At 29.1% G+C, this 26,997-nt stretch overlaps 4 protein-coding genes across 4 annotated transcripts; all 4 read right to left on the reverse strand.

Moving 5' to 3' along the window:
* Positions 1-1,636: 1,636 nt before the first annotated feature.
* Positions 1,637-5,010, reverse strand: LOC113003171 (odorant receptor 9a-like). Its single transcript, XM_039458391.1, has 4 exons — positions 4,843-5,010; positions 4,187-4,661; positions 2,280-2,510; positions 1,637-2,040 (listed from the first exon to the last, which is right to left on the reverse strand). The coding sequence occupies exons 1-4, from the start codon at positions 4,972-4,974 to the stop codon at positions 1,700-1,702; spliced, it is 1,179 nt and encodes a 392-aa protein (XP_039314325.1). The 5' UTR covers positions 4,975-5,010; the 3' UTR covers positions 1,637-1,699.
* A 1,649-nt stretch (positions 5,011-6,659) lies between these two features.
* LOC105206746 lies at positions 6,660-14,325 on the reverse strand. The gene is made up of 8 exons (XM_039458782.1): positions 14,170-14,325; positions 13,469-13,943; positions 12,722-12,952; positions 12,308-12,636; positions 9,029-9,214; positions 8,398-8,866; positions 7,755-7,985; positions 6,660-7,496 (listed from the first exon to the last, which is right to left on the reverse strand). The coding sequence occupies exons 1-8, from the start codon at positions 14,299-14,301 to the stop codon at positions 7,156-7,158; spliced, it is 2,394 nt and encodes a 797-aa protein (XP_039314716.1). The 5' UTR covers positions 14,302-14,325; the 3' UTR covers positions 6,660-7,155.
* Positions 14,326-15,067: 742 nt separating this feature from the next.
* On the reverse strand, positions 15,068-21,339 carry LOC113003172. The gene is made up of 3 exons (XM_026131445.2): positions 21,071-21,339; positions 20,534-20,848; positions 15,068-15,452 (listed from the first exon to the last, which is right to left on the reverse strand). The coding sequence occupies exons 1-3, from the start codon at positions 21,209-21,211 to the stop codon at positions 15,165-15,167; spliced, it is 744 nt and encodes a 247-aa protein (XP_025987230.1). The 5' UTR covers positions 21,212-21,339; the 3' UTR covers positions 15,068-15,164.
* Positions 17,813-20,816, reverse strand: LOC120359712 (odorant receptor 22c-like). Its single transcript, XM_039458394.1, has 3 exons — positions 20,488-20,816; positions 18,618-18,992; positions 17,813-18,424 (listed from the first exon to the last, which is right to left on the reverse strand). Exons 1-3 carry the CDS (start codon positions 20,783-20,785, stop codon positions 18,084-18,086), a joined length of 1,014 nt encoding a protein of 337 aa, XP_039314328.1. The 5' UTR covers positions 20,786-20,816; the 3' UTR covers positions 17,813-18,083.
* Positions 21,340-26,997: the final 5,658 nt, after the last annotated feature.

Here is a 26,997-nt window from a genome sequence, read left to right on the forward strand (position 1 = left end):
CTAAATTATCTTATTATTTTTCAAAATATAGTTATTTTAAGAACTGAAGTTAATAGTACTTTTATACGAAAGAGTGGGGTGAATCGAATTGATAGAGAGGGTTATACTTTTCTTTCAGTTCACCGTTTACCACTACACCACCTTGGCGCATGAAAAGAATCGATTTTTTTTTTGTAATAACGCGAAATTCATATCGCGTACGGATATACGGATGTAATACATGCATCATAAAGAATAGGCAAAAAACGGAAAAGAGAAAATCTTGGACGTTAGGAAAGGCCTCGAGAGCATTTCCGGTTGACACGCAATATTATCCGACGACAAACATCATTCGGACGATGCGGCATCGATATTACAATTGTAAATACATTAAATTGTAAATGATCATCCTTAAGATAACATCGGTGTCGTTAATCCTGGGATCTCGGCAATCGTTCTCAGCCGCTCGCCTCTCATTCGCCACGCTTGGAATCTGAAGATCCGGATTGCTCAATCAAAGCAAAGATTTCGGAAATAGGAACCAAGCTGGGCAGAAACGCGGCAATTTGGAATTTTATAAATAAAGAGTCTGGAAGGTTCTCTGGCACTTATTCCACTCATTTTTGTCGAAGTCAACATCGTCCGAGTCTTCTCTCTCGCTGCTGTGCCTCCGCAAGCCGGAACATACAAATTTGTCTATTCACAAAAAATATAGTATCTTCATCTCGAATACGAGTCCAGAGCGAAATATGCTCCTGGGCCAATTCTGGCGATCACTCCACGGCATTGTCGTCTCTCGCGCAGCGAGGAAAATATTATCACTCGATCCACGCGAACAATATTACGCGAAAGTGTCATAAGCTATTGTAATCGTGACAGTTTTTTGAATAAACACTAAAGCGAAACTACAATGGTGACAATTAAGTTTCTTAGGAATGATGCGATAGTGTTTCAAATGTTCACTTTTTTGACGAAAATTAATCTTTTCGAAAAATCCTACTTGTGTCTTTTTAGTATTTGACACGTAGGTAAGTGTAGTAAAAATTTTCCAGCGTGCTGTAGCGCGTGGAGTATCGCGCTCGCATAGTAATGGCGATGGCCAGTGTCCGAGCCGTCACAAAGTAATTTTGAAAGCATTCTCAGTTAAAGTACACCTAAGATATTTTTATTTTTGAATACAAATTTGAGGATTTGTATTAATATTTTCGTAATTGAAAGAGCCATGTGCCTTTAAAAATTTCTTATAATAATGTATAATATATATTTATTGATGTAACAGAACATCAAATTTGTTTAAGGTAATTGTACCCTGTATGTTCTAATACTTAATATAGTTCACTTGCAGTCTCTCTCTCTCTCTCCTTTTTCAAGCAGTTACATATTTATTAAAAATATTTTTATTGTACCAACATAAATATTTGAAATTGTTCCAACTCATATAAATAATTTAAATTAATGTTAAGAAATGTTTCTTACTTTTATCAGTTTTAATTTTGAACTTATCAAAGAATTGAAAAAAAATTGCAAAACTTAGGTAGCCGGGCTATTTAGCGTACAGTTACCTAATTTTAAATTGATTATACAATTCCACATTATTTATCTTGCATTAAGATGTTTCGCAATAATAATTACAAATAATTTTACAGAATGATATTACTTACGTGTGTACAATAATATCTTTTTAAGATTTTATTTGAACAATTACATGGCTAATCTTCATTTACGTATTCATCATTACTCGTAGAACGGACAAATACGAGAGTGAGCTCTTTAATATAGTCATGTAAGTTTTAATGTTTACAACAAAACATCGGCCAGCTAGCAGTTGAACAGGTTGTTGCGATCGCATGATGACGAACAAAACATTTCTTATCAATTTCGTTGGTAAATTGTACCAATTGCAGCTGTAAATTGAGTTAGCGATTTCTTCCGTTTGACATTTCAGATAATCGCCTACACAACTATAAAAGAACAACTGTAACAATAAAGCACTCAACACTGATGTGGTTTTAATTATTATGACTGCATCATTCATTTTCAATGCCCAGATCAATTGGAAACCTGAAAAACACGATTATATAGAATGCAAAAATATCATCCCTCTTTCATGTTTGGTACAAAAATTTTGCCAGTTTTATTAAACAATTTTATTAAGATATCTTGGAATTAAGATTAGATTACTCTGTAGACATTTGATAAAATTTTAGCTTTATAATTTTTTCTGCAGAAAAAAATTACAATATTTTAGCGGTGTAAAATATTCACACGTAATAATGGGAGAAGTACTGAAAGATATTTACCTACTAAACTAATAATAATACAACTTAATAACAGTTGGATAAGTAAAACAGAGCTTATTGCATCTGCCAAATATTCCGCATGCTTTATTAGATAACGATGTCTTAATACCAATATTGAAAAATCTTCATTTAGGTTTTTGCTCTTCATGCCGTATTTAAGAAATTCAATTTTTAAAATTTTTATTTGTCCGCATACATGAAGAGTGATAGCGAAGTAAAGTGAATCATTACCTTCATAAATAGATTTTAATATAACATTAAAATAATTTATATTAAAAATTTTATTAGAGTAACTCCGATACATACGAGTACATATATCGCACCTAATAAAAATTAATTTTTTAATTACTATTTATTGTATTCAAGAAAAATAAACTATATTAATACAAATATATCAATACAAGGAATATAAACTATATCAATACAAATTTTATACTATCTTTTACGATTACACTCTAAATTTTTGTAAGTAAAATTTTACTCCTAGCAATCATGATAGTTGCGCCAGTCCAGCAAGAGTAAATTTTCACTACAAAGAGGGAGTGAAGAAATTTTCCATGCCGTGTAAATATCGGAGTTACCCTATAAAAAGATTATTAATTAAGATATATTGTAAAAGGGATGTAAAAAAAATCAAAATTTTATTATATTAAAATTATTATATATAGAAAGAATACCTACAAAGAAACATTTAAAGTGTAATATTTAATATTGGCAAAAACAAATATATTACTTTATTAACTAGAAGAAAGTCAATAATGACATAGATTTTCTAAAAATGCACACTTATTTGTTGAAAATTTTGGATTTTATTAAAAATATGATTTGCTTAGATAAGATATTAAAGAAGTAGAAATCCATATATTATGTATTCCTGACTTTTATTATATAAAATCTTCTAAAAGCAGTCTTTAAAAGAAAGAATAAAGTTTTCACGATTTTCATTACAAATTGCAAAGTTCAATCAATATGTTATAAGAAATATATTTTTAATATTAGATTATTCTACATGTTTATAGTATTCTAAAACTGTTTTATTTATATTTTTTCTTTTTTATTTTTATTATAATTTGGTTTTAAGCATGAAATCGAAATGTAAGATAAACTGGCACACCTAGCGATAAAAAACTAAAAGAATAGAGTAAAAGGCACTGTATTTTAAGATCTGTTAGTTAAATTAGTAGCATAATTTTATCTTTATATATGTGATGCTATATACGTGTTGCATCTTGCAAAACCTGCAAAAGGTATTTGAATAAATCAACAAAAAATTGTTTAACATTAAAGTGAAAAGGCTTCTTCACGTTAACTTGTATTTTATACAGATGACTCATGTCAAAGAAAATAAAAAAGAAAATATAACATTACTGCCTATAATATAAATTTTGAGGCTTCTTTAGTCAGATTTTTGCTTATCTTACTCCATTACTACAAAATTTGAAACAGTATTATAAAAACTGCTATATTATTTGGTGGAAGACATTTTCTAGTTTGCGTTCCAGTTTATGTTTACAAAGATTTATTTTTAGTTTTTAATTAAGAAATGTAATTATCCAAAACAAAGTGATGTGTCGGTATTGGCGGCTTTATCTAATTTAGCATATTACCTAATTATTAATAAATTTTATAGAAACAAAAATTTAAATATAAATTAAGATTCTTATTAATCACTTGACTGGTATTAACGTGTTTCTGCATCCAAAACAGGATGTCCAAAAAAGAGTATTGATTGATGCAATAATGCGCATTTTATTCTGCTCTGATCAAGAAGGTTTTTATCAAATTCATAAAAACGTAACAATACCAGTCAAGTGGTCAATACATTTTTTGAAAAGTTTAAATCGTTTAAAGTAAATTATACGTAAGAAATCTATTCGGTATTAACACATTAACAATTAACATATTACCACAATTGCTGGTGGAAGTAAGTATCATTATAAATACTTGCACTGTAGAAATCACGACGTATACACTCGTAGGGAGACATAACTCCCCTAAAAATGTTACGGGCACGGGTAATTCTGAAATTTTATTCTTGGCGGTTACATTAACTTGGATATTCTCACTATCGCCTGCAAACATAGGCGTGAATATAAAAGTTATTGAACCCAAATAAGCGAAAAATAAGATACTGTAGCAAATCATCCTTCCCAGAAATGCGTGTCGTCGCATGATCGTACGTTTCTCCTTAGTGTCAATCGTGAGATAATCATTCACAGCAGAAGAATAATTGCGAGTTAGATTGTCGGCGTATAAGCGGAATGCCAATAACTTTGTTACAGCGAGACTGTTGCAGATTATAAGCATAAGAGCATCGAGTTTTAAGTACACATCGTCACTACCGAAATTGATTTCAATAAGTAACGTGATCAACATTACAGTCTACACAGACAGAAAGAACTGTTTATTATAAAGCTTTATCGTTGTTATTTGGTTTCAGCTGTATTTTGTTTTCACTGCTACATCGTACGTCTCACTTGATCTGTCAAATTTGATATGTCGAAAATACAAAAGTAGCAGAGAAATTTTATTGAGATGTCTAATATGAAAATTGAGAACGTACTATGCTAAAACCACATATGATAGAACGGACCAAAGAAAATGTATTATATTTTTGCAGGGGCCAAACGCCTAATGGCAGAGTTAAGAATTTATAGATCGTCATGGCATATGCCAGATCGTCGTTCTGCGACATTATTGCAGTCAGTGTAGACCTTTACGTTGCACGTTACTCAATAACGTCGGTCTTTATATATAATACTAGTTGATCTTCAACGACGTTTGCTTTCAGTTTCATATTTTATTGACGTTGCGTAATTTAACATCAATTACCGAGGTACCTTGTTATTTTTCAAACTACAGTTATTTTAAAAATTGGAAGAAATGACTGTAGAAATAGCGCATTGCAAAGACGAATGGAGAATTTTTCATTTTTCTTTCAATATATACGTGATATACGCTTGTCATGGAGCGTGCTGCAACATCTTTTATCACATATCATCTTTCTATCACAGGTACAATTAATTTAGAATTTAGTGCATTAGTTTTATTTAAAAGAAAACACAGTTATTTTTAGTGCCATCACGATTTTTCAAATTTGTTTCATAAATGTCAAATTGCTGACAATACATTCTTCTACAATACATATAAATATATAACTGCTAAAAGATTATACCAATGAAATTATTAACACAACTATTTTTTTCATTATTTCATCAAATTATGTTGTTATAACTTTAGTTTATTAAAACATTAGCAATATTGCACAATATAACTCATTATTACAACTTTTTAAAATAACGTGTTACAGTGATGTACAAGATATTCATTTATACATATAATAAAGAGAGCAATTTTATTTACTTTTGATTATTCCCTTTAATATAAATTACTACAGTTAGACGTATTTATAATAATTTTATTACAAAATGATTTTGCTTGCACGCGTATGTCAGTTCTTTGACCTCTTCTGTCAATGATAGCCTATGCATCTATCATCACTCGCAAAACCGATAAGTACGACATAGAGATTTTTAATATGGTCATATAAGTTTACAACAAAATATTTGCCAGCCATTAGTTGAACAGGATGCTGTGACCGCATGATGACGAATAAAATGTTTCTCATTAATTTCACCAAAAAGCAATACCAAGTGCAACTGAAGATCGACTGTGCGATATCTTCCATTTGACACTTCAGATAATCACCCACAAAACTATAGAAGAACAATTGTAACAGTAAAGCGCCTAACACTGCTATGGTTTTAGTTATCATTACTGCGTCTTGCGATTTCAATGCCAAGATAAATTGGAAACCTGAAAAACAAGCAGTTACACAGCTTGCACATAACAACTCCTTTTGACGTTACAGACAGAAATTTTTCTCTAACTTTATCCAACAATTTTGTTATATCTATTAAGGTATCACAGGATAAGATTAGAAAATATTTCAATATTTGATATTTAATAAAATTTTAGCTTTTGTGCATTGAAAATTACAATATTTCAAAAATATAATATAATATATATGTATAATGATTTTATCATATCGTAAAAGTATTGTATTTAAGAAATATTTACCGATCAAGCAAATAATAAGATAACTGAATATTATTTGTACGAGCAAAACGAAACTTATTACATCTACCAGAAGTTCTGCATTCTTCATTAGATACCGATGTCATGTTGTCAGTACTGAAAAATCTTTATTCAATTTTTTGCTTTTCATACCATAATTGCTAAATTCGATCTTTAGAAGTTCCATTAGCATTGAAAGTAAAAAGACTTTATTTATATAATAAAATTTATTTTTTTACCGTGTTTTACATTTGTTTTAAAGTAAATTGTTAATGAAATAAACCAAAATTGATAAAAACATTATTTTTTTAAAACACAAGTTTTATTAATGAAGCCTTAGAATTTGTCATTTACAAGTTTATCAATGTTAAACTTTATTGTTGAAGAACTGATACGTATTATGTTTTAAATGTTTTTGCATATAATAGTGCAAAGTATTTGTAAAACAAATATAGCTAGAAGACAAAAGTGGAAAATATATATTTTAATGGAGTATGTATTTTACTATTTTTATTTTTAGTTTTTCAAACTTTAAACATCGCATACTTCTTTATGTCAGTGAGAATGTCGTATCATTGCAAACTACTAGTGGGCCGCGAGTGGGTCATCCTTGTGTAGAATGATATATAATACGCTTATTAATATAATAAAAAAAAACAATTTTATTTACTTATAATTTAATTAATCCGTTCAAGAATGATAGTGCCTTACAATAATTTTTTTTGCGAAATGACACTGTTACGTATGCATGTATGGTGTACGGTGTTCAAATTATCCTATCAATTATTAAACCTGCATTCTATGTATCTATCATCACTCGCAGAACTGACAAGTACGACATGGAGGTTTTTAATATGGTCATGTAAGTTTCAATGTTTACGACAAAGAATTTGCCAGCTAGCAGTTGAATAGGTTGCTGCGATCGCATGATGACAAATAAGACATTTTTCATCAATTTCAATGGGAAGCTGTACCAATCGCAGCTGTAGATCGAATGAGCGACATCTTCCATTTGACACTTTAAATAATCGCTTACAAAACTGTAGAAGAACAATTGTAAAAGCAGAGCGCTCAACACTGATCCGCATTTTGTAATCATCATCATGTCATGTGTTTTCAATGCCACAATAAAACTTAGACCTGAAAAACACATAAACAGTACATACATAGTATGCAAATATAAATTTTCTTTGTCATTATTGTACCAGGAATTTTTATCCGATAATTTTGTTATAATATTATAGGGTACTACAGAATAAGATTAAAAAATATCTCGTGGACGTTTAGTAAAATTTTAACTTCATAACTTTTCTGCATAAAGATTTATATCATTCTGATGGTATAATGTAACGATTTTATTATATAACCAAAAAAAATATTGATTCAATGGATATTTACCGATGACGCAAATAATAATACAACTGATCAGCACTTGCACGAGCAAAACGAAACTTATTACATCTACCAGACGTTCCGCATGCTCCATAAGATAGCGATGCCTTGATATCAATACTAGAAAATCTTCATTTAGATTTTTACTTTTCACACCATAATTAGTAAATTCGGTTTTCAAAAATTCCATTTGTCCGCAAATGTGGAGAACGATTGCGAGGAAAAGTGAATCATTGCCTTTATAAATAAATTTTAATCCTCCATTAAAATAATTTCCATTAAAAGTTTTTGTGATAATAAAAAAAGACTATTAGAATTTGTATAAAAAATTATTTAAGAAAAGACAAAATGTTATTGCATTGTAGATGTAAATTAGAAAAAGAAGATCTATTAAAAAAACGTTCGTCAAATGTGAAACCTGTATCTATTAAAAAATATATACAGTTTCAGCATTTAATACAACCAATGAAAATAATTATTCTACTTAATTAAACACCAAATTTATATTTTTTCTACGTTAATAAATAAAATTATTGATATTCAAAATCTAAAAATTTCGAAACTTATTACTAAATTAAAAAAAATAAGAAGTTTAGATTAAACAAATATGTTGGACAAATCTCTTCGATATTAATGATTAGTGAATTACCAACATTGGCGTTAGCATTGAGTAACAATAAATAGTATTGCACTATAAAAATCGTGTAATATAAACTCGTAGAGAAGTGATATTCTCCTAAGATCCATGTCATAGGTAAGGGTAAATCCGCTGCTTGCTTCTTGGATACATTAACTTGAGCATTCTCATCGCTTAACATAGGCAAAAGTATGAACATTGTCGCAGCCACATAAGCCAAAGATATGGTACTATAGGAAATCATCCTTCCTATAAATGCGTGTCGCCGCATGATCGTGCGTTTCTCCTCGGTGTCGATTGCGAGATAATCACTCACAGCAGAAAAGAAATTGCAAATCAGGTTGTCGGCATATAAGCGAAAGAACACTATCTTTAGTGTAGAAAGAATGGCACAAGACAAAAGCATAAGTTGATCGAGTTTTACGTACGCATCACTATTACTGTAATTCACTTCCAGGAATAACGTGATCAGCCATACGACCTACACATATAGTTTGGTTTATTATGAAGCTTTAATGCTGTTTTCTTATTTTCACTGTATCTACGCTGCACTAACATCTCATTTGAACTGTCAAATTTCATATGACGATAGTACAAGTGGAAGAGAAATTTTATCGCGATAAGATCAAAATGATGTACGTACCAAACTGAAGACGCTTACGATAGAACGAATTAAGGGAAATATACCATATTTTTGCAACGGCCAAATGCCTAATGGCACAGTTAAAAATTTCAAGGGATCCATAGCGTATGCCACATCATCATTCCGTGGCATTGTTATAGTTGAGTAGAGTTCCACGTTGCGCGGTAATCTCAATAATATGAGCGTTTATCCATAGTACGTATGTACGAGACGATCATCGGCGACGTTCGTTTTTGTGTTCATATTTTATTAAAGTTGCGCAATTTTAACATTTACTAAATAACCTTGTATTTTCTAAAACGCAGTCATTTCAAGAACGAAAAGAAACAGTCTTTTTATATGGAAATAGAGTAGAGCAAAGATCGAATTAAGGGAGGGAGTATTTTATTTTCCTTGCAGTGCACCGTCTGTCATTGATCGCGCTACAATATCTTTATTCAGGTATGATCCTTTCATCGAAGGTATGATTAATTTAGAGTCGAGTGCATTAATTTCTTAAAGAACACGAATAGTGTTTTCAGTGCCAACAAAATTCTTCAAACATTTTATACATGTACATTTTATATACGTCAACTTATATTATACATAAAAACTACTATAATGTTGGTAGAGTTTTACTACTGAAATTGTTTAATTAACTTTCTATTATTTATGTCACAAATTTAATTGATTAAAATATACATAAACTTTCAGGTTTATAACGTAAAGTTGATAAATTTGTATTTAAAAGTTTCAATTAACTATACATAATAGAAGAAATTTTAAATAGAGAGAGAGAGAGAGAGAGAGAGAGAGAGAGAGAGAAGACACAGAATAGACTATTTTTAAACATTATAATTAAAAATACGTAATTATACGAGATATCTTTGGTATCTCATTACCTCACATCTATCTCACAACCTTTTCTCTAATGATATTTTGACACTTATAAACTTGATTTGAATGATTACTTTTTTGTAACGGCGAATCGTACATTATTACAGCTTGTTAAAATTATATGTTGAAGTTGATAGCCAATCATTTTGTCAAACGTATCATTATGGTGATTCGAAATCTTTGATTTGTTCTTATGGTATAGAATTAAGAAAAAGAAGACTTTAAAATCTTACCTATACTTTTCTCTTTTGCATTAAAAGCGAAAAGGCTTATTCAACAATGTTTGTTTCTTTTGCTCTAATCTGGTTTACATTTTGAATGAATTTTTTGTTAATGAGGCTTTTGAATTTATTTGTCATTTACATAAGTTTATTAATATTAAGTTCTATTGTTGAAGAATTAAGAAGTATCATGTTTTAAACGTTTATGTATATAACACATTAGATGATCACTCACGATACTGTAAAAGTATAACTGTAAAACAGAGTGTTCATTACCGATGCGCATTTTTTAATCATTACTGTGTCATGCTTTTAGTACCAAAGTAAAATTTAAACTTGAAAATCATACAAATTTACTATATGCAAATATCCATTCTCTGTACTAGAAATTTTGCCAGTATTGTTCAATAATTTTGTTTTGTTATGACTATTGTTAAAAAGTTCGTACAAGATCTCATGTCGCGCACTGTTGAGCATCACCGTGTGCAAGTTGTCAGTATAGCGATTGTCAATGTCGTATGATGTACGGTCCGTTGAACGTATACTCACACACGCGCACCCAACTCCTGCGCAACGATGCTCAACACGCGATCTGTAAATTTTAGTTATTACAGAATAAGATTAGAAAGTATGTCATGGACATTTGACAAAATTTTAGTTTCATAACTTTCCTGTACTAAGAAAAAGATATACTAAAAAAAAAACGAAGTTTTAATTTAGTAAATCTTGTGTTTGCGCATAATTATAAACACATTTTTTAAAATAAGAATTGTATTTACTATAAAAAACATAATTTTCTTTTTTTAGTAAATTTATTTACTAATTATCAAATCTATTTTATGCAATACAGTTATCAGTTATTGAAATAAATATAAATTTTACATTTTCTAATTAACTTAAAAAAATAATTTTTCTGTTAAATAAATTATTCATTAATTGTAAGAAGTAATTTGCTTGAATTAGTTAGTTTATATTTATTAAAATAGTTTTATTTTTTATAATCTAGCAATTTGCCAATAATATTTATTCAGTTTAATAAAATAACGTTTTTATTAAATAAATTTATAATTTATAAAAAGTATTTTGTACCATCTAGTAAATGTTTATTTAAGATCTTAGAATTATTATTTATTGAAGATTATTAAAGTTGCATCACACAGAGGGCGTAAGTGTATGTTACCTGAAATTAGATTGTGTGATTTGTATTGCAATATTGCATTTATTATTGAAAAAACACACTTACCTTAGCAAGATTCGAACTCTGGATCTCTAGATTATACGTCTTCTGCAAATGTGCTATTCCATTTCTTCAATTGAGATATATATTAGATATTGTATATTTATGGTAAATATCGCACTTTATTATAACAAATAAAAAATTATTTTTATTTTATTCGGATATATTAATTCTATTCAAATATATGTTTTCTTAAATCTAATAAGTTGTATACAAAATTATTTATTTATTATAAGTAAGTTATTTATTATTTTGAAAATATGAATTTAAACAAATATTTAACAAATGTTAATTTTAAAATTAACAGATTTGGATTCAATATTTTAAAAATTTATTTAGATTTTAACAAATATTTTATCAAATACTTAATTTAGCCGTTGCAAAACTAGGCAGCGTTAAGAATTTTAGAATACTAGCGTATGCTACATCGTCGATCCACGCCATTATTACAGTTAAATAGAGCTGCACGATAACTCAGTAATATCTGTCATTGTCCATAGTACCAGATGTCCATCAGCGACATTTGCTTTCACGTTTAAATTTTATTGGAGATACGCAATTTTTACATTTATTAAATTACTGTAGTATTTTTTTGAAACAGTTCTTTAAATTCTGGAAATAATAGTCTTTTTATGTGGCAATAAAGTGGATCAAAGATCGAATTGACGGAAAGAATGTTCCATTTTCCTTTCAGTATCATTGATCAGGCTATAATACCTTTTATTTAAATACTATTTTTTTATCAAAAACTTGTACAATTAATGTAAAATTTGGTACATTAGTTTCTTAAACAATACTCATAATATTGTCAGTGCCATCATGTTTCATTGTTGTAAATGTTTTTAATTTGAGTAGATGAAAATGTATTGTGATTATAAATTGACTAATTATTCTTCTAAATATCTTTATGTGAAAAATTGTTTATTTTCTGTTTTAAGCTTCTACCATCACGCGTAAAACAGATAAATATGAAATCGAAGTTTTTAAAATGCTCATGTAAGTTCCCAAATCTACCACAATAAAATTTCCAGCTTGCAGCTTGATCGGAAGCTGATTCCACATCATAATAAATACTATATTTTTTGTCACTTTCACAGGAAGATCGTACCAACCGCTCTGATAAACGGACTGCGCAACTTCTTCCATCTGCACTTTTAAATAATCCCCAACAACACTATACAGCGTTAACTGCACTAGAAAGGCACTAAGCACCATGAAACTTTTTGACACCATACCAAAGTCGTTGGACGTTAAGGCAATGATAAATTGGAATCCTACAAAAACATTGCTGATTAATATAATGTTTTATATTTCATATTTTTTGCTTAATGCATGGATATTATATTAATGCATATTCACCTACTATAATTATCAGCATACTGCTGACAAAGAATTGTACCACCAAAACAAAACTAATTATTTCAGCAAGTTTTCTGGTCATTCGTATTAAATGATCGTGTCTCCTAATTAATGCGTTAAAGCGTTCGTGCACTTTCGGACTTTCAACGTCAAAGTTGACGAAACTCGCCTTTAGAATTTTTAATTGACCGCACACGTGCAGTACGATATGAAGGAATACAGAGTCACTACCTAAACATTGTGATTAAGAATATGCCAGTTGCAAAATGCATAATTATTGATTATAGACATAACTAAATGTAAGAGAAAAAATAATTTAAATAAATACATTATTTAGTATTATTTAAATATAACTATTTTATATAAAAACTGTAATTTTTATTTTAAACATGTAATATTTATTTGTTTAATGTAAATAAGTTATTTGAATAGTACTAATGACATACCTATTTGAATTAAATAACCTTTTCTATCAATAAATATTTAAGAATACTCGCATTATATATCAAATATATATCAAGATTTTACAAATATTAATTAGAAATTTGATCTTAGCAAAATTAAATTTTTAAAATAGACATAAAAGTTTGCTTTACATCTGACAATTGAACAAATTTATATTCAAAATATAATTACATAGCATTTTAGTAAATATTTGCTACGAAATATTTCAAACTACGTCTAAAATAATTTAAATACGAAATAAATTAATATTCTGTAATAATAATTACATAAACAATAACTTACCATGATTGCTGAGGCACATGATTATTAAACAGACATACTCCAGCACAAAAATCACTAAATATGAGCTCGTCGAAATGTGGAAGTGCGCTAAGGTACATGTCGATGGAATAGCATATCCCGCTTGGTGGCCCAGGATAGATATATTAGTTTTGGCTTCTTCACTGCTTAGTTGTGCGTGTCCCACAATGAAAATCCCCGAATCGACATAAGCGATAAATATGGCGAAAATACAGATTATTCTTCCCCAGAAAGCATGCTTCCGCATAATGATGCGCTTCTCCTCGGTATCGATCGCAAGATAATCGTTCATAGCAGAAGAGTAATTACAAATCAGATTATCGGCATATATGCGAAACGATATTATTTTTGTTAAAGCGACAATACCGCATGCAAAAAGTGTTAGGGCATCAAGATTCGCAGTCGCGCTGGTGCAGTTGAAATAGAGTTCCAAATACTGTACGATCACCGCCACGGTCTGAACAGAAAATAAAAATAATGGAACAATCCGTCACGAGATGGCTTTATTCGCTCTTTGTTTTTATTATGTAAATTATTATTAAAACGTACGACCGTTCATGATAAATTCATGTAACATTGATAATTCATTTATAAGAACGAATCTGTTTGTATATGTCGAAAACACAAACACAAGAAAAATTTTGTTTCATGTTTTGCGACAAAAATGAAAATTGGGAACGTACCAAGCCAAAACTAGACAAGATATGACGCAACAAAGCGAACTTATTGTATTCTTGCAAGGGCCATGCACCTATGGGTACGGTTAAGTGTTTGACTAGGGTCATAGAGTACGCCGTATCGTCATTCCATAACATTATGGCAGTCAAGTAGAAGCGCACTGTACTGACAAATATTAGGCTTTGTCCATAATGCAGGGTCGATCATCGACAAAATTCGCGTTCGCATTCATATCTTATTGAAATTGCACTTATGAAGTTGAGCAATTTTAATACTTATCCGTATGCTCTGCTATTTTTGAAAGTACTTACAGTTATTAGGAACAATTGATATAACATTTTTTTTATGAAAGTACGGAAAAGGGTGAAGAATAAAATAGAAGGGAAAAACTTTTATTTTTATTTCGGTATGTTTTCTTTGGTTGCGACTGTCGCCTTGGCAATATTGTAATAATTTCTCCATTTTTTTAATGTTTTATTGTTATAATATTTTTCTATAGTTTTTTTTTTATAGAGAAAGATATAAAGTATGATACAATTTTTAATTTAAAGTATCAGTTTTTGAAACATTATCAGATAATTAAATTTTGTTGCGTATACATTCATATATTGTTAAATGTGCCTAAATTTAATACTTAACAACCCTTTAACTTAATAAATAAAAAATGAATATTCTTGTTTGATAGATTTTTAGTACAATATAATTTCTAATTTATAAGAGAAGTAAAATTTCTCACATTACATAATAAAAATTACGTTTCTTGTTTATTTGTAAGAAGATCGTAACAAGTGCTCCAAGAAACAATTTATAAACCGCTAAAGAAGAAGAATGTATAAGGAATTTACACAAACGTTTATACGTAACAAATATGTACATTGGTCAAAAGAAACAAACGGTAAGAAATATGTTAAAATTATAAATAATTGTATTTATATTTTATTTTACTTATGTACACAAGTTGCTTTTACATAACGCATGAATTATCGAGAAAATATTTTATTTAATTAATTGTCATTTGTAAGAACGATTTATATGTTACAGTTCTCAAGATATCTGTTATAGTAATTCGCGTAAGAGTGAAAAATTTTCCAGCACTAATTCGGAGAGGAGTCTGAATTCTCATCATAATGAATAGCAGATCTTTCGTCATTGTGAGCGACATTTCGTGCCATGTAGAGCTATATATGGTGTAAATAATCGATTCGCTTTGAGTCTGCAAAATATCACTGGCATACGTGAATACATAAAATTGATTAGAGAGTAACATTTTTATCATTTCTTTGTAATCCTGTTACCTCACTGACAGGATAATTCTTACCCCTGAAAAATCACAATTTTTTAAATTATGGACATATTATATTTACTAAGATATTTATGTTTAACGTATTTCACGTAAAAATACTGAAGTATTTTACGTAAAAATTTTGAAGTATTTTTTTATAAATTTTATAATTATTATTACTTTATTCTTTTTTTATATCCATATTGGTATTTTTCTCTTTCTTATTATATAATTTATTTACATTATAAATTTAAAAAAAATTCAATACTTTAATTGGATTATATAAATGTACTGCGAAATTGTTTTGTAATTATTATTACTTTTACTTAAGTTTGTATAGATATATATATATATATATGTATGTAATATTGTATTTTGTAAATCGTTTCAAGATAAATTAAACTAATAAAGTTATTAATGTTATCACAAAATGAGTTAGATATATCTGAAGCTGCAATAACTACGCTAATTGATTATTAAAAGGCATATTAAATTAACGATATTAAAAATATCTTCAATATTCTTAGACAATACTATCAGCTAGCAACGTCTTTTGATCAATGGTCCTAGCACATTCCTGTAACTTTTCCTCCTAACGTTTGTTATTGATCTTCGTAAATTGAATCATGAAAAGCTCAAACTGACCGCAAAGATGCATAGTGATGCTGAAGAAGAAATTATGGCTAACACATTCCGATATTAATACCAGAGACCTTTGTACTATATTATCATAAAAAATATTTTGAAAGTAGAATATAAAACTCCTACAGGCACGTTGATGGAAGAACAAAAATCCCTGCAGTCTCAGTGCTGTTATCTATAGTTACAATCTGTTAAACACAAAGTTGAACATATTTATTTTTACAAAACAATATATGTCTAACTTTTTTATTAACAAAACATATTTGAATTTTATTTAACAATAATCTCATAAGGATCTAATACAACCTCTTGCTTATTGCTGAGGAAGGCGGATGAAAACTATACGCTGCCTGCTTTCCCTCCAACGGTCAACTGAATCGATGCGATTGAGGCGATTAGACGTCCTACACGTGCACACGCCGTCATCACTAAGCGCAATTCTTTCTTCATAGACGGAGATGACCAGTCTTCGATCGCAAAGTTGACATTAACGGCAAATTTTTTTCATGTAAATTTGCACGAAAAGATATTCAACCACGAATGTATGGCGCTTTCTATCATACGAAGAATTTGTAAATCGTCTCTAACAGCATTACAGCTCTTGAAAAGTTCTATCACCACGTTGATCAGCGTAGGGGATTGCACTATAGCAAATATAAAATTTTTATGTGAGGCTGCACTACGTGAAAAACGATATATCGAGAAACAACATTTAAATTTTTCATAAAATTTTAATTATTAATTATTTTTTATGATATAAAATGTTTTTAAACTGTACATTTTCTAAGTATTATAAATATTTTAAGTAATTTATATTTTTTAATATATTTCATACACATATAATGTTATAAAATTTGTTCTAATCATAAATAACAGATTTAAATATTTATTAATTTAAAATTAAAAATTTCTTTTAAAATTGATTGAGAAAAGATGTAAGCAAGTACAAGTGCTTAACTTTGTTAATTTTTTCTAAGAAATTGCATATCCTTTTGCTCTTACCATTACAAGCAACTAATTTCTTTATTGCATATTATCTTACGTTATGTTACATTATTTTACCTCTGCTGTGAATATTATGAACCACAGATTAGTGTAAACTACGTTATTTCGCTGTAAACAAAATATTCGCGTCATCGATCTTATCACAGGAAAGCTTATAGTCCATATTATTGTCCCAATTCATTTTCATGTTCAGTGATGATTTCGACCTCAAAAAGAAAAATTGCAGTCGTGCGTGACTGAATATTCCTCGGGTCGATGCCTTACTTTTGCCCCCGAAGAAAATTGCTATTGTGTATACGCATCTAGTCCTTCCGCATTGACCAGCCCTTAGGGTGGTAAGATAAGTGACATGACAAATTCGTGTCTACCGCGCGTCTTCGGAACGGCCGATAATGCACGCACAATTTTCGATGTACAATGCTCTCGTGTCAGCGCATAGATGCTCACGAATAAATTACGTGTTGAATGATGATGTCCTGTATACTACTATTTGCGTTTCCTTTGCGCGAGCAAAATGTTTTTTTTTCCGTTATATCGTCTGTTCGATGCGATATAGAGAATAAAAAAAAAAAGAACTTGTCTCGAGCTATTTATTGACAGTACGTATGAAGAAGTAGAAGAAGCAACACGCATAGTTGCAGTAAGCCTGCATAAGCCTTCTGTACGATTCTGGAATATTGTTGATCTTCTGGTATGTATTTAAATTAAAGCTTAAAATATAACAATGAAAATATAATTTGAAATGTATGAATACAGGTCAATGCTAATCAGAGCATGACGCGGGTATTAATGTGCAAATTTAAAAACGTTTCCATTGCTTTATTACATTTATGAATTTAAAACTTGGAACTTCTCATTCTTTCGTTATTATTAATCAAATTATATATAAAAATTAAGTATAGGTATAATATTTTAATTAATCGCATTTACGAATTTTGTATAGCAATAAATAATTTTAATTTTGCAAATTTTAATTAGATTTGTTAACTTTTATTCTCTCAGAGCCACTCGCAAAAACGAAATGTATGAAGCTGCCGTCCTCAGAACGTACACCATCGCCATGCGATTAACGTAGAAAAATTTTCCACCGGTGAGCTGAAATGAACGAGCTGACCTCATCAACGCAAAGTTCATGTCTTTCATCAACGTTAGAGGAAGCGTATACCAGGAAGTCGTGTACATTGCATGGAATATTCCTGTACTTCCTCTTTGTATAAAATCACCGCCCCAACAATACAACAGCGATTGCATAAACAGGTAGTTTATGATTAGACCAGTTTTCGCTGATTCAAAATAAATACCATTTCTTAAGTAAATTAGTATACGTATTCCTGAAAGAGATTTTATGAAACTACGATAGAAACTCAAATTTAACGCGATATAATGTGATAAAATTAAAAATTTTTAATAGAAACGCATTACATTCAAATAACTTAATAAGAGAATATAAATTTCTAAATAGTCATTGAATTAATTAAGCGTAATGTAATATTCATTCAATATTAAACATTTGTTATACGATACCTGAAAGTGCGAATAGGAGAGTTACTGTAACAAGTTGGTATAATATAATCAAATGGAACGTATCTTCTATATTCTGATTGTGCTCCATTAATTCGCAGTGTCTATTAATCAACTTAATAAATTGCTTTCGATAGATTAGCAGAGCATCTGGCTTGCTTGTTAAAGTTTTAAATTTTGTTTCAAGCACTTTAAGTTGACCAGAGATATGTAGAGTAACATTAATGAAAAAACTGTCCAGAGTAGATATTGCTGTACATATTGACAGCAATTGAACAGTATGCAAGATGGTGAACATTGTGTACTGCAAAGTTGTCATATTATCACCAATATCACCAGATGGGATTATATATATCCTTTCTGGTAAACTAATATTACCTACGTATAATAAAAATGCAAGTAAAGAAAAATGCACATGCTTAAGAACAATAACATAATTTAACGTAATTAATTTAGATGTTAGAATGAAACAGAGTTAAAGTTAAAAAAAGATAAATAATAAAACAGTATAATAAAGGTAGCACTAAATTTATAATGGCCAATATCTTCAAAATTTTTTTAAGACGCTAACAGAAAATTAATTTTAATCTAAAATAGGTGTACTTTGTTGGTTGAAAAAATATAGAAACGACAATTATTTACATACAATTACATAATATACTTTTCACATTTCTACACTAAAAAAAAATACTTAAAAATTTATTTGTAAAATAGAGGAAGATCGCCAATGCCGACATATTTTGTTCTTGGATTATATTGTTTATTTAAAAATAAATTTTTTTTTAGGATTCTTTGAATAAATAAAAAGTATTTTCTATCAGTTAATATAACAGCATTTAAAATATTCTTTTGAATTTCACAATCACTAAGTTTTTTGTAAGAGTGTCTGATAGAATGTGCCTCAAACCGACATAGTAAGTAGTAACTAAAACAGTATGCATACATTTTCCTTTGTTTTTCTTTTAACATAAGTCATGTAAAAAATACTTATAAAAGTTAATACATATGAAAGTTCCAAGAAGCCTTTCACTTCGATGTAATACATCTTTGTTGTACAAACAGGAATGATCGGGGCTCGTTGCCACAAGAGGCAAATTGTCAATGATTTTATTTATGTATTTATGACGAAAAAAACAATAGAAAAATTATAGCAAATTATCTCTTTTATAACATAAGTATTGTTTCCAGTTTTAATTAAATCAAGTAAGTATTACAATAAAGAATGAGAAAAATCTTATTTAAGAAAAGGCAAGTAAGTTTTCGAGCATCTCAAAATTACGTATTAATATTTTTTTATTTGAGAGATTAAATCTAAGTTATACATTATTAAAAGCTTTTGTAGCTATATAACATGCTGTTTTGATAATAAATAATTTGTTATAATAAAATGATTTTAATATATGCATGTATGCTTTTAAAAGATTTATATCGTTATTAGCGACTTCTCTCTATAAATTTTATTTGACTGAAATAAATCTTTATGTAAATATGGAAGAATTAAATTTTATGCCTAGCAGAAAATTAATAAAAAAAAATGAGATATTTTGAAAAAGTGAGAAATGCATATTTCAATATCACAATCAAATTCTTTTATAACTAACAAAACCTTACAAATAACATTTGATGACTAATGTTTAAATGTTTTGGTACAATTATCTCAGAGTTAATACACATTAGAATATATCTCAGTCTAAATTAAAATTCAATATATAACAAAAAATAACTTCTTCAAAACAAATATCAAATTTGAATAGATTACTCTAGAAAATTCAGATAATGCAAACTCTTTGAGAATTATTTCTAATAATTATTATTAACATACATTTTTTATTTATTATAATTGAACAAGTATTATAGAAAAATGTCATATTACCATTTGATGTATTCATCATTTGGGCTTTGAAAATTATTTCTTTTACGTTTACAACAGCGACAGATATTATGTAAAGGAAACCACATATGTAACATGAATATATCATAATGAAAGTGTACAGTCTGGATCTAGATGATTGTTCTTTCATAATCTTGTATGCTTTTTCATTATTCTTTGCAGACAACCAATCGACAAAAGCAGCATTGATGTTTTGAGCTAATTTTTGTTGGTTAGCAACAACACAAAAATATTTCAATTTCATAGACACCACGCATACAGCGTATATTATGGCATCCATGTCTCTACCAGTGTCACCATGCTTTGCAGTCAATTCCATGTACAGGAACAAGAGTGACAAGAACTAATAATGACCCCATTGCTTTAGAAAATATGACATATGCGCGTATAGTAACGAGTTAAAAATATAATCCGATCTTGAAAAATTTGAACTGTTTACAAAAGTATTTAGTAACTTTTCTGTACTTTCTTAGAACTGAGGGTTATTCCAGTAAGCTTATTTTCTGACTGGTAGTTGTTGCAACGCGTTTGTGCAATTTCTTTCCTCAACGTACTATCAACGTACCTGCAGAATTGTTATTACGCTCCAATGGATTATCGTGAATATCGTCTTCTTTTGTAGGGGCCATATACCGAGTATTTGCATAAATGTCTTGTGAGTAGAGAATGCATAAGCGATATCATCGTTCCAAACATCATTCGACATTATGGTGGTTACACGAACTACGCGGATGACTCAACATGCGAAACTGTTCAACTCGCTACGAGTGCAATTTTCGTAATATCGCAAATTCAATGTCGAATTACGAACATTGTCACGAAACATTATGGGATATCAACCACGAATAAGACATATTATCTCCATTAAGTTCATGTTTTATTAGTTCATTCCATGCACGATGGATGGTAGTAAGATAAACGTGAAGAGATACACATGTCTATACACTGTACGTGACAACCATTTTCACTATCCTGTAGTCATGAAAGCAATAGAAAAAAGGTCGCGTCAGCAGTGACAAAAGAGAACGTGCATTGTTCCAATTTTAAATGACAAATTAGTTTGGAATTTGAAAGCAATGTAATTTACAGAAATTTACGTAAAATCTGTTTCAGTCTGATTAATGTATTCCAAGGCAAGTGTGACTTTTAGTGCAATTTGATTGCAACATAGGTTTGGGCTTCGATTGAGTGCTGAAAACATCGCAGACAATACGTCGCAATAACGATATGTAACAATTGGTAATTATATTTAGAATTGGACATGATGGATAAAAGGTAATAATCGGTATGTTTAAATTATAAAAAGTAAATTATAATAAGTTAAATATAATGATTGTAATTATTATGATATAACTGATCTAACAATTAAAAATAGTGGACACAAATTCATAGAAGTATGCAAAGTGTAACTAAACAAAAGGACCTGGAATATACCATAAGATAGAGGACATGAATCCAAGTCAAAAAGTCCTGAGTCATTTTTTAATCTGGACCTTCTGTTCCATGTTATACAATGTTAAAGTTAGCGAATCAGCGCTCGTCTATAGAAGGAAAGCAGAAACGGACAATAGTGGATAATTACACTTAAATGTAAAGTTGGTCTCAAACAAACCATATGTTATTAGGTTTAAATAAACATATTATTAAAACCATTTATGCAAATTATTTACTTCACACAAATAAATATTACTTTAAAAAAATAAATAATACTTTAAAGAAATAATATTTTCTACAAACAAGTAATACTTATTTATGTAAAGTAAATAATTTGCTTGAATGATCCTAACAACATATTTACTTGAACCACGAAAAATTTTTTCACAGTGTACATAGAAGAACTTGATTTTATCCAATAATTTTTTATTAATTAGAATTAGTATTAAAAAGTAGGAGAAGCACACTTCGAACATTTATTGTAATTATAAGGAAATAAATAATTAAGTCATATTGAATTGATAAATTATTACAAAACATCGAAACGTTTATTTTAGTTGTACACCTTAAGATCTTTAAGATTTTTTTAAACAAGATGGAAAGAGAAAAAAGAGAGAGAGAGTGTGTGTGTGTGTGTGTGTGTTTGATTACAACTGTTCTCCCGCTACGTAGTTTGTCAGCTCCGCTCCGCCCGTCTATTGTCCTTTCCTTTTATAGACAAACGCTGATTTGCTAACATTAACATCGTATAACATAGAATAGAAGACTCAGATCAAAAAATGACTGAAGACTTTTCGATTTGAATTCATGTCTTTTATGTTATGATATAATCCAGATCCTTTTGTTTAGTTACACCATATATAAACATGAATACTGCATAAAAAGAGAAAAAAGAAATTATTTTTCTCTTAAAAAGTGTATATAATGCCAAGTTAAGGTTGCAATTTTTAAAACAAGATAGCATACCGTTTTCAAACACGTAGAAGAAAAGAGGGTAATATGGCATCCATTTTCATTTTATTGATTAACTTTGTTTATCATTAATATTTTCTATTGAAACTTAAACGATTACATCTCGTCAGAGTGTTGTTTAACAGATTCTAGACTCAAAGTAATGAAATATTTATTATTTAGGACGTGATTTATAAAAATCTAATGCATTGCATAATCGATGGAAGAAAAAAAGTGATTGTAATATGGCTATCCATAAAAATAATTAAAAAAAATTAATTTAGTTTAAAAGAAACATAGTACCTTATTAAAAAATTATATATTTGTAATTTGACATTGTTTAGAAATTTCATGATTTAGAATTTTCTTACGTTCAAAAGCTTTAGAAATACTATTAAAAATTTCATTAAAAATTTCATTAAAAATATCACTTTATCCCCGTTTAACATTAAGAACAAGCATAAAATTATGTCTCTAATGTTTCTAAACACTGTTCTTTAAAATAACAATCAATTTATTAAAGAAATATTTTCATATAAAAATTTTGTTTAAAAAACCGTATTTACAAAATTCTGTTATTGGTTTAAGTTTGTATAACTCGAAATGTATACAGTCAAATAAAAAGTTAAATAACAAAAAAAATACTCAAGTGTGTGTACTTTCGTGTGGTAATACACTCAAGTTTAAGAATAATGAGGAAGTGTATGTAATTAAAAGTTAAAAGTGTACCTTGAAAAAGTTTAGAAGTGCCCAAAAGTAAAAATGCCTTATAATAATTGTCAGTTATTATGTATTGGCATATTAGCATCACTAAAAAACGGCAGGCTACTAAACGAATAACTCCATAAGCAATTGTTAGAATACGTCACCGAATAACGGAAATAATAGGGGTAGCCATATTGTCGTCAATAGTCATAATACTTCTCTTCTCCTCTATATATTTCTGAGAATTTCTTTGTGAGAAGAAATAATTGATTTTTGGCACAGTTAGATCATGATATTGTGTTGTAATTAGTAATTTTATTAAAACAATATTATCATAAACTTTTGATTCTACAGAATTCTATCTTGCCAAACACAATTCTGAATCGTAGATTTGTAAATTGTAAAATATTTCCATCAAATGTGTTAAATGTTATGTTTCTATCATTACACATAATACAGATAGATACAAAATAGAAGTTTTTAGAATACTCATAAAATACTCTAACAATAAGTTGCCAGGTTGACTACGATGAAATTTCTAGCCTGCAGCTTAACGGGACAATTGTGTACGCATAATAATGAAGATTAAATTTTTTGCCAACTTCGCAGGAAGATCATACCAGATGCTTTGATATATGTAAAGTCCAACTTCTTCCATTTGGGATCAGGTAATCCCCGACAAAGCTGTATACGGAGTTAGAAAAGTATTATACCATACAACTTTTCCCCATTACAACAATGTTGTGCGTTTTTAACGCTAAGATAAATTGAAATCCTGAAAAATTATTTATTTGGTTAATGTAAATTCTTATAATTACTTATATATTGTGGAAAACTTACGATGTATATGATACAATCTTTACCCACAACAATACGTTGCTAATAAATAACTGCATCAGTAAAACTAAACTAATCGATTCGATTAGATTCTTGGCCAATTCCATCAGATAATTATATTTTTGAATTAGATCACTGAAACGGTCGTAGATTTGTGAACTTGAAGCACCAAAATCAATGAAATTAACTTTTAAAATTTTTACTTGATTACACATATGCAATGTAATATTAAGGAACAGAGATTCATTAACTAAATTTTGTAGGTGTTAATATTTTATTATTTTTAATAATTATATCGGTACTTTTTTCCTTTTTATTATATATTTTATTCATACTATAGACTTTAAAAATAATTGAATAATTTAATTAGATTATATAAATGTACTGCAAAACCTTTTATGTAATTATTATTATTCTTACTTTTATATATATATATATATATATGTCAGGGTGTCCCCGTATAAGTGGCTACCCCCTTTTATCTCGTAAACTAACAAAGATAGAGCCCATAAATGTAATATTAAATTAAATGTCTTGAGCTAAACTTTATTGTAAGCACAGTGGTTACTTAAAAAAATTGTCTATGTTAACGAACGAAGAGACATGCATAATTTTTGCATGGTAAAGTGAATATTTCTATATGATAAAAGTCGTGACGTTTTTTCTAATGAGTACAATGATGTATGATATATCAAAATTATTTTACAAGTTGTACAAGTTATGTCAGTTTAAAGTTTCGCGGGCGACTAGTATCATTTCAGTTTCGTTCCTGCGATGTGACTAACTTTCGATTCGGAAGTTATATATGTAATATTTTATTTTGGAAATAGTTTCATGATAAATTAAACTAATATAACGTTATTAAAGTTATCATAAAAAGAATGAGTTAGATATACAGGGTTATTCAAAATAACATATTGGTTTGCATATTTGTAATCCTCCTACTGGCATATTTGTAATCAAATTCTGAGACGATTTTTCTTATAGTAAAAATTTGTCCGAAGCTTAGTTTTTAAGTTATAAGAAGGAATAGTTAGCGAATGACAGATCAGATACAAGTAGTAGACAGGGGTGGTGCAACTCGCTGTTACCCGCGGGTATTTCCGTGAGGCGCCTGCTGCACTCAGATGACATAACACTACACGGACAATACATTCACATTAAAAGTTTAAATGTAAATGTTTTGCCCGTGTACTGTTGTGTCATCTAAGTGCAGCAGGCGCCTCACGGAAACACTCGTGTGTAACAGTGAGTTACGCCATCCCTGCCTATCACTTGTATCCGACTCGTCATACGCTAACTATTCCTTCTTATAACTTAAAAACTAGGCTGCGGACAAATTTTTACTAAAAAAAAAATCGTCTCAGAATTCAATTACAAATATGCCAGTAAGCGGGCCAATATGTTATTCTGAATCATATATACCTATATACCTGAAACTGCAATAATTACGCTAATTATTAAAAGGCATATTAAAATAACGATATTAATAATATCTTCAATATTCTTAGACAATGCTGTCAGCTGGCAATATCTTTTGATCAATGGTCCTAGCACATTTACGTAACTCTTTTCCTCATAGCGTTTGCTGATCTCCGTAAATTGAATCCTCAGAAGCTCTAACTGACCGTAGAGATGCACAGTGATACTGAAGAAGAAACTATCGCGAACACATTCTAATATTAATACCAGAAAACCTTTGCATCATAAACAATATTTTGAAAATAGAATATGAAACTCCTTTGTACAGACATGTTGATGGAAGGACAAAAGCTATGTAGTCTCAGTGCCGTTATCTATTACAGTTACAGTCTGTTAAACACAGGGTTGAACATATTCATTTTTACAAAACAATACATATATGTAATCTTTTTTATTAACAAAACATACTTAAATTTTATTTAACAGTAATCTTATAAGGATTTAATACAACCTTTTGCTTATTGCTGAGGAAGGCGGATGCAAAGCATTCGCTGCCTGCTTTTCCTTCAATGGTCAATTGAATCGATGCGACTGAGGTGATTAAACGTCCTACACGTGCATACGCCATCATCACTAAGCGCGATTCTTTCTTCATAGACGGAGATGACCAGTCTTCAATCGCAGAGTTGACATTAACTGTAATTTTTTTTCTTGTAAATTCACGGGAAAATAATATTTAACCACGAATTTATGGCGCTTTCTATCATACGAAGAATTTTCAAACCGTCTTTGACAGTATCACAGCTCTTGAAATATTCTATCAGAACGTTGATCAGTGTAAGAAACTACACGATAGCAAATATAAAATTGTGTTTTTATGTAAAGCTGCACTATATGAGAAATATCGAAAAACAACGTTTAAACTATTCATAAAATTTTAATTACCAATTATTTTGTGTGATATATAATGTTTTCAAACTATACATCTATTAATTATAAGTAGTTTAAATAATTTATATTTTTTAATATATTTTATACATATAATGTTACACAATTTATTTTAATTATAAATAACCGATTTAAATATTTAGTAATTTAAAATTGAGAACTTTTTTTGGAATTGATTGGGAAAAGATGTAAACA

This window comes from Solenopsis invicta, chromosome 16, assembly GCF_016802725.1.
Source record: "Solenopsis invicta isolate M01_SB chromosome 16, UNIL_Sinv_3.0, whole genome shotgun sequence".
NCBI lineage: Eukaryota > Metazoa > Arthropoda > Insecta > Hymenoptera > Formicidae > Solenopsis > Solenopsis invicta.

Bases quoted from the DNA above. Each gene is read 5' to 3' on its own strand.
- LOC120359712 (XM_039458394.1), bottom strand. From the start codon at position 20,785: ATGGATGCCATAATATACGCTGTATGCGTGGTGTCTATGAAATTGAAA. The intron at 18,993-20,487 runs GTAATATGACAT...TATTATACGTAG, and splicing joins AATGATGAATACATCAAATG to GTAATATTAGTTTACCAGAA. The intron at 18,425-18,617 runs GTATCGTATAAC...AATCTCTTTCAG, and splicing joins TCTCCTATTCGCACTTTCAG to GAATACGTATACTAATTTAC.
- LOC113003171 (XM_039458391.1), bottom strand. From the start codon at position 4,974: ATGTCGCAGAACGACGATCTGGCATATGCCATGACGATCTATAAATTC. The intron at 4,662-4,842 runs GTACGTTCTCAA...CTGTCTGTGTAG, and splicing joins TCATATGTGGTTTTAGCATA to ACTGTAATGTTGATCACGTT. The intron at 2,511-4,186 runs GTAATATGTTAA...CTATTTATGAAG, and splicing joins TACTTCCACCAGCAATTGTG to GTAATGATTCACTTTACTTC.
- LOC113003172 (XM_026131445.2), bottom strand. From the start codon at position 21,211: ATGTCGAATGATGTTTGGAACGATGATATCGCTTATGCATTCTCTACT. The intron at 20,849-21,070 runs GTACGTTGATAG...GGTCATTATTAG, and splicing joins GCGTAATAACAATTCTGCAG to TTCTTGTCACTCTTGTTCCT. The intron at 15,453-20,533 runs GTAAAAGAAATA...GTGAGGTAACAG, and splicing joins TATCTGTCGCTGTTGTAAAC to GATTACAAAGAAATGATAAA.
- LOC105206746 (XM_039458782.1), bottom strand. From the start codon at position 14,301: ATGTTATGGAATGACGATACGGCGTACTCTATGACCCTAGTCAAACAC. The intron at 8,867-9,028 runs GTACGTACATCA...CTATATGTGTAG, and splicing joins TCGTAAGCGTCTTCAGTTTG to GTCGTATGGCTGATCACGTT. The intron at 7,497-7,754 runs GTAAATATCCAT...TGTGTTTTTCAG, and splicing joins TATTATTATTTGCGTCATCG to GTCTAAGTTTTATTGTGGCA.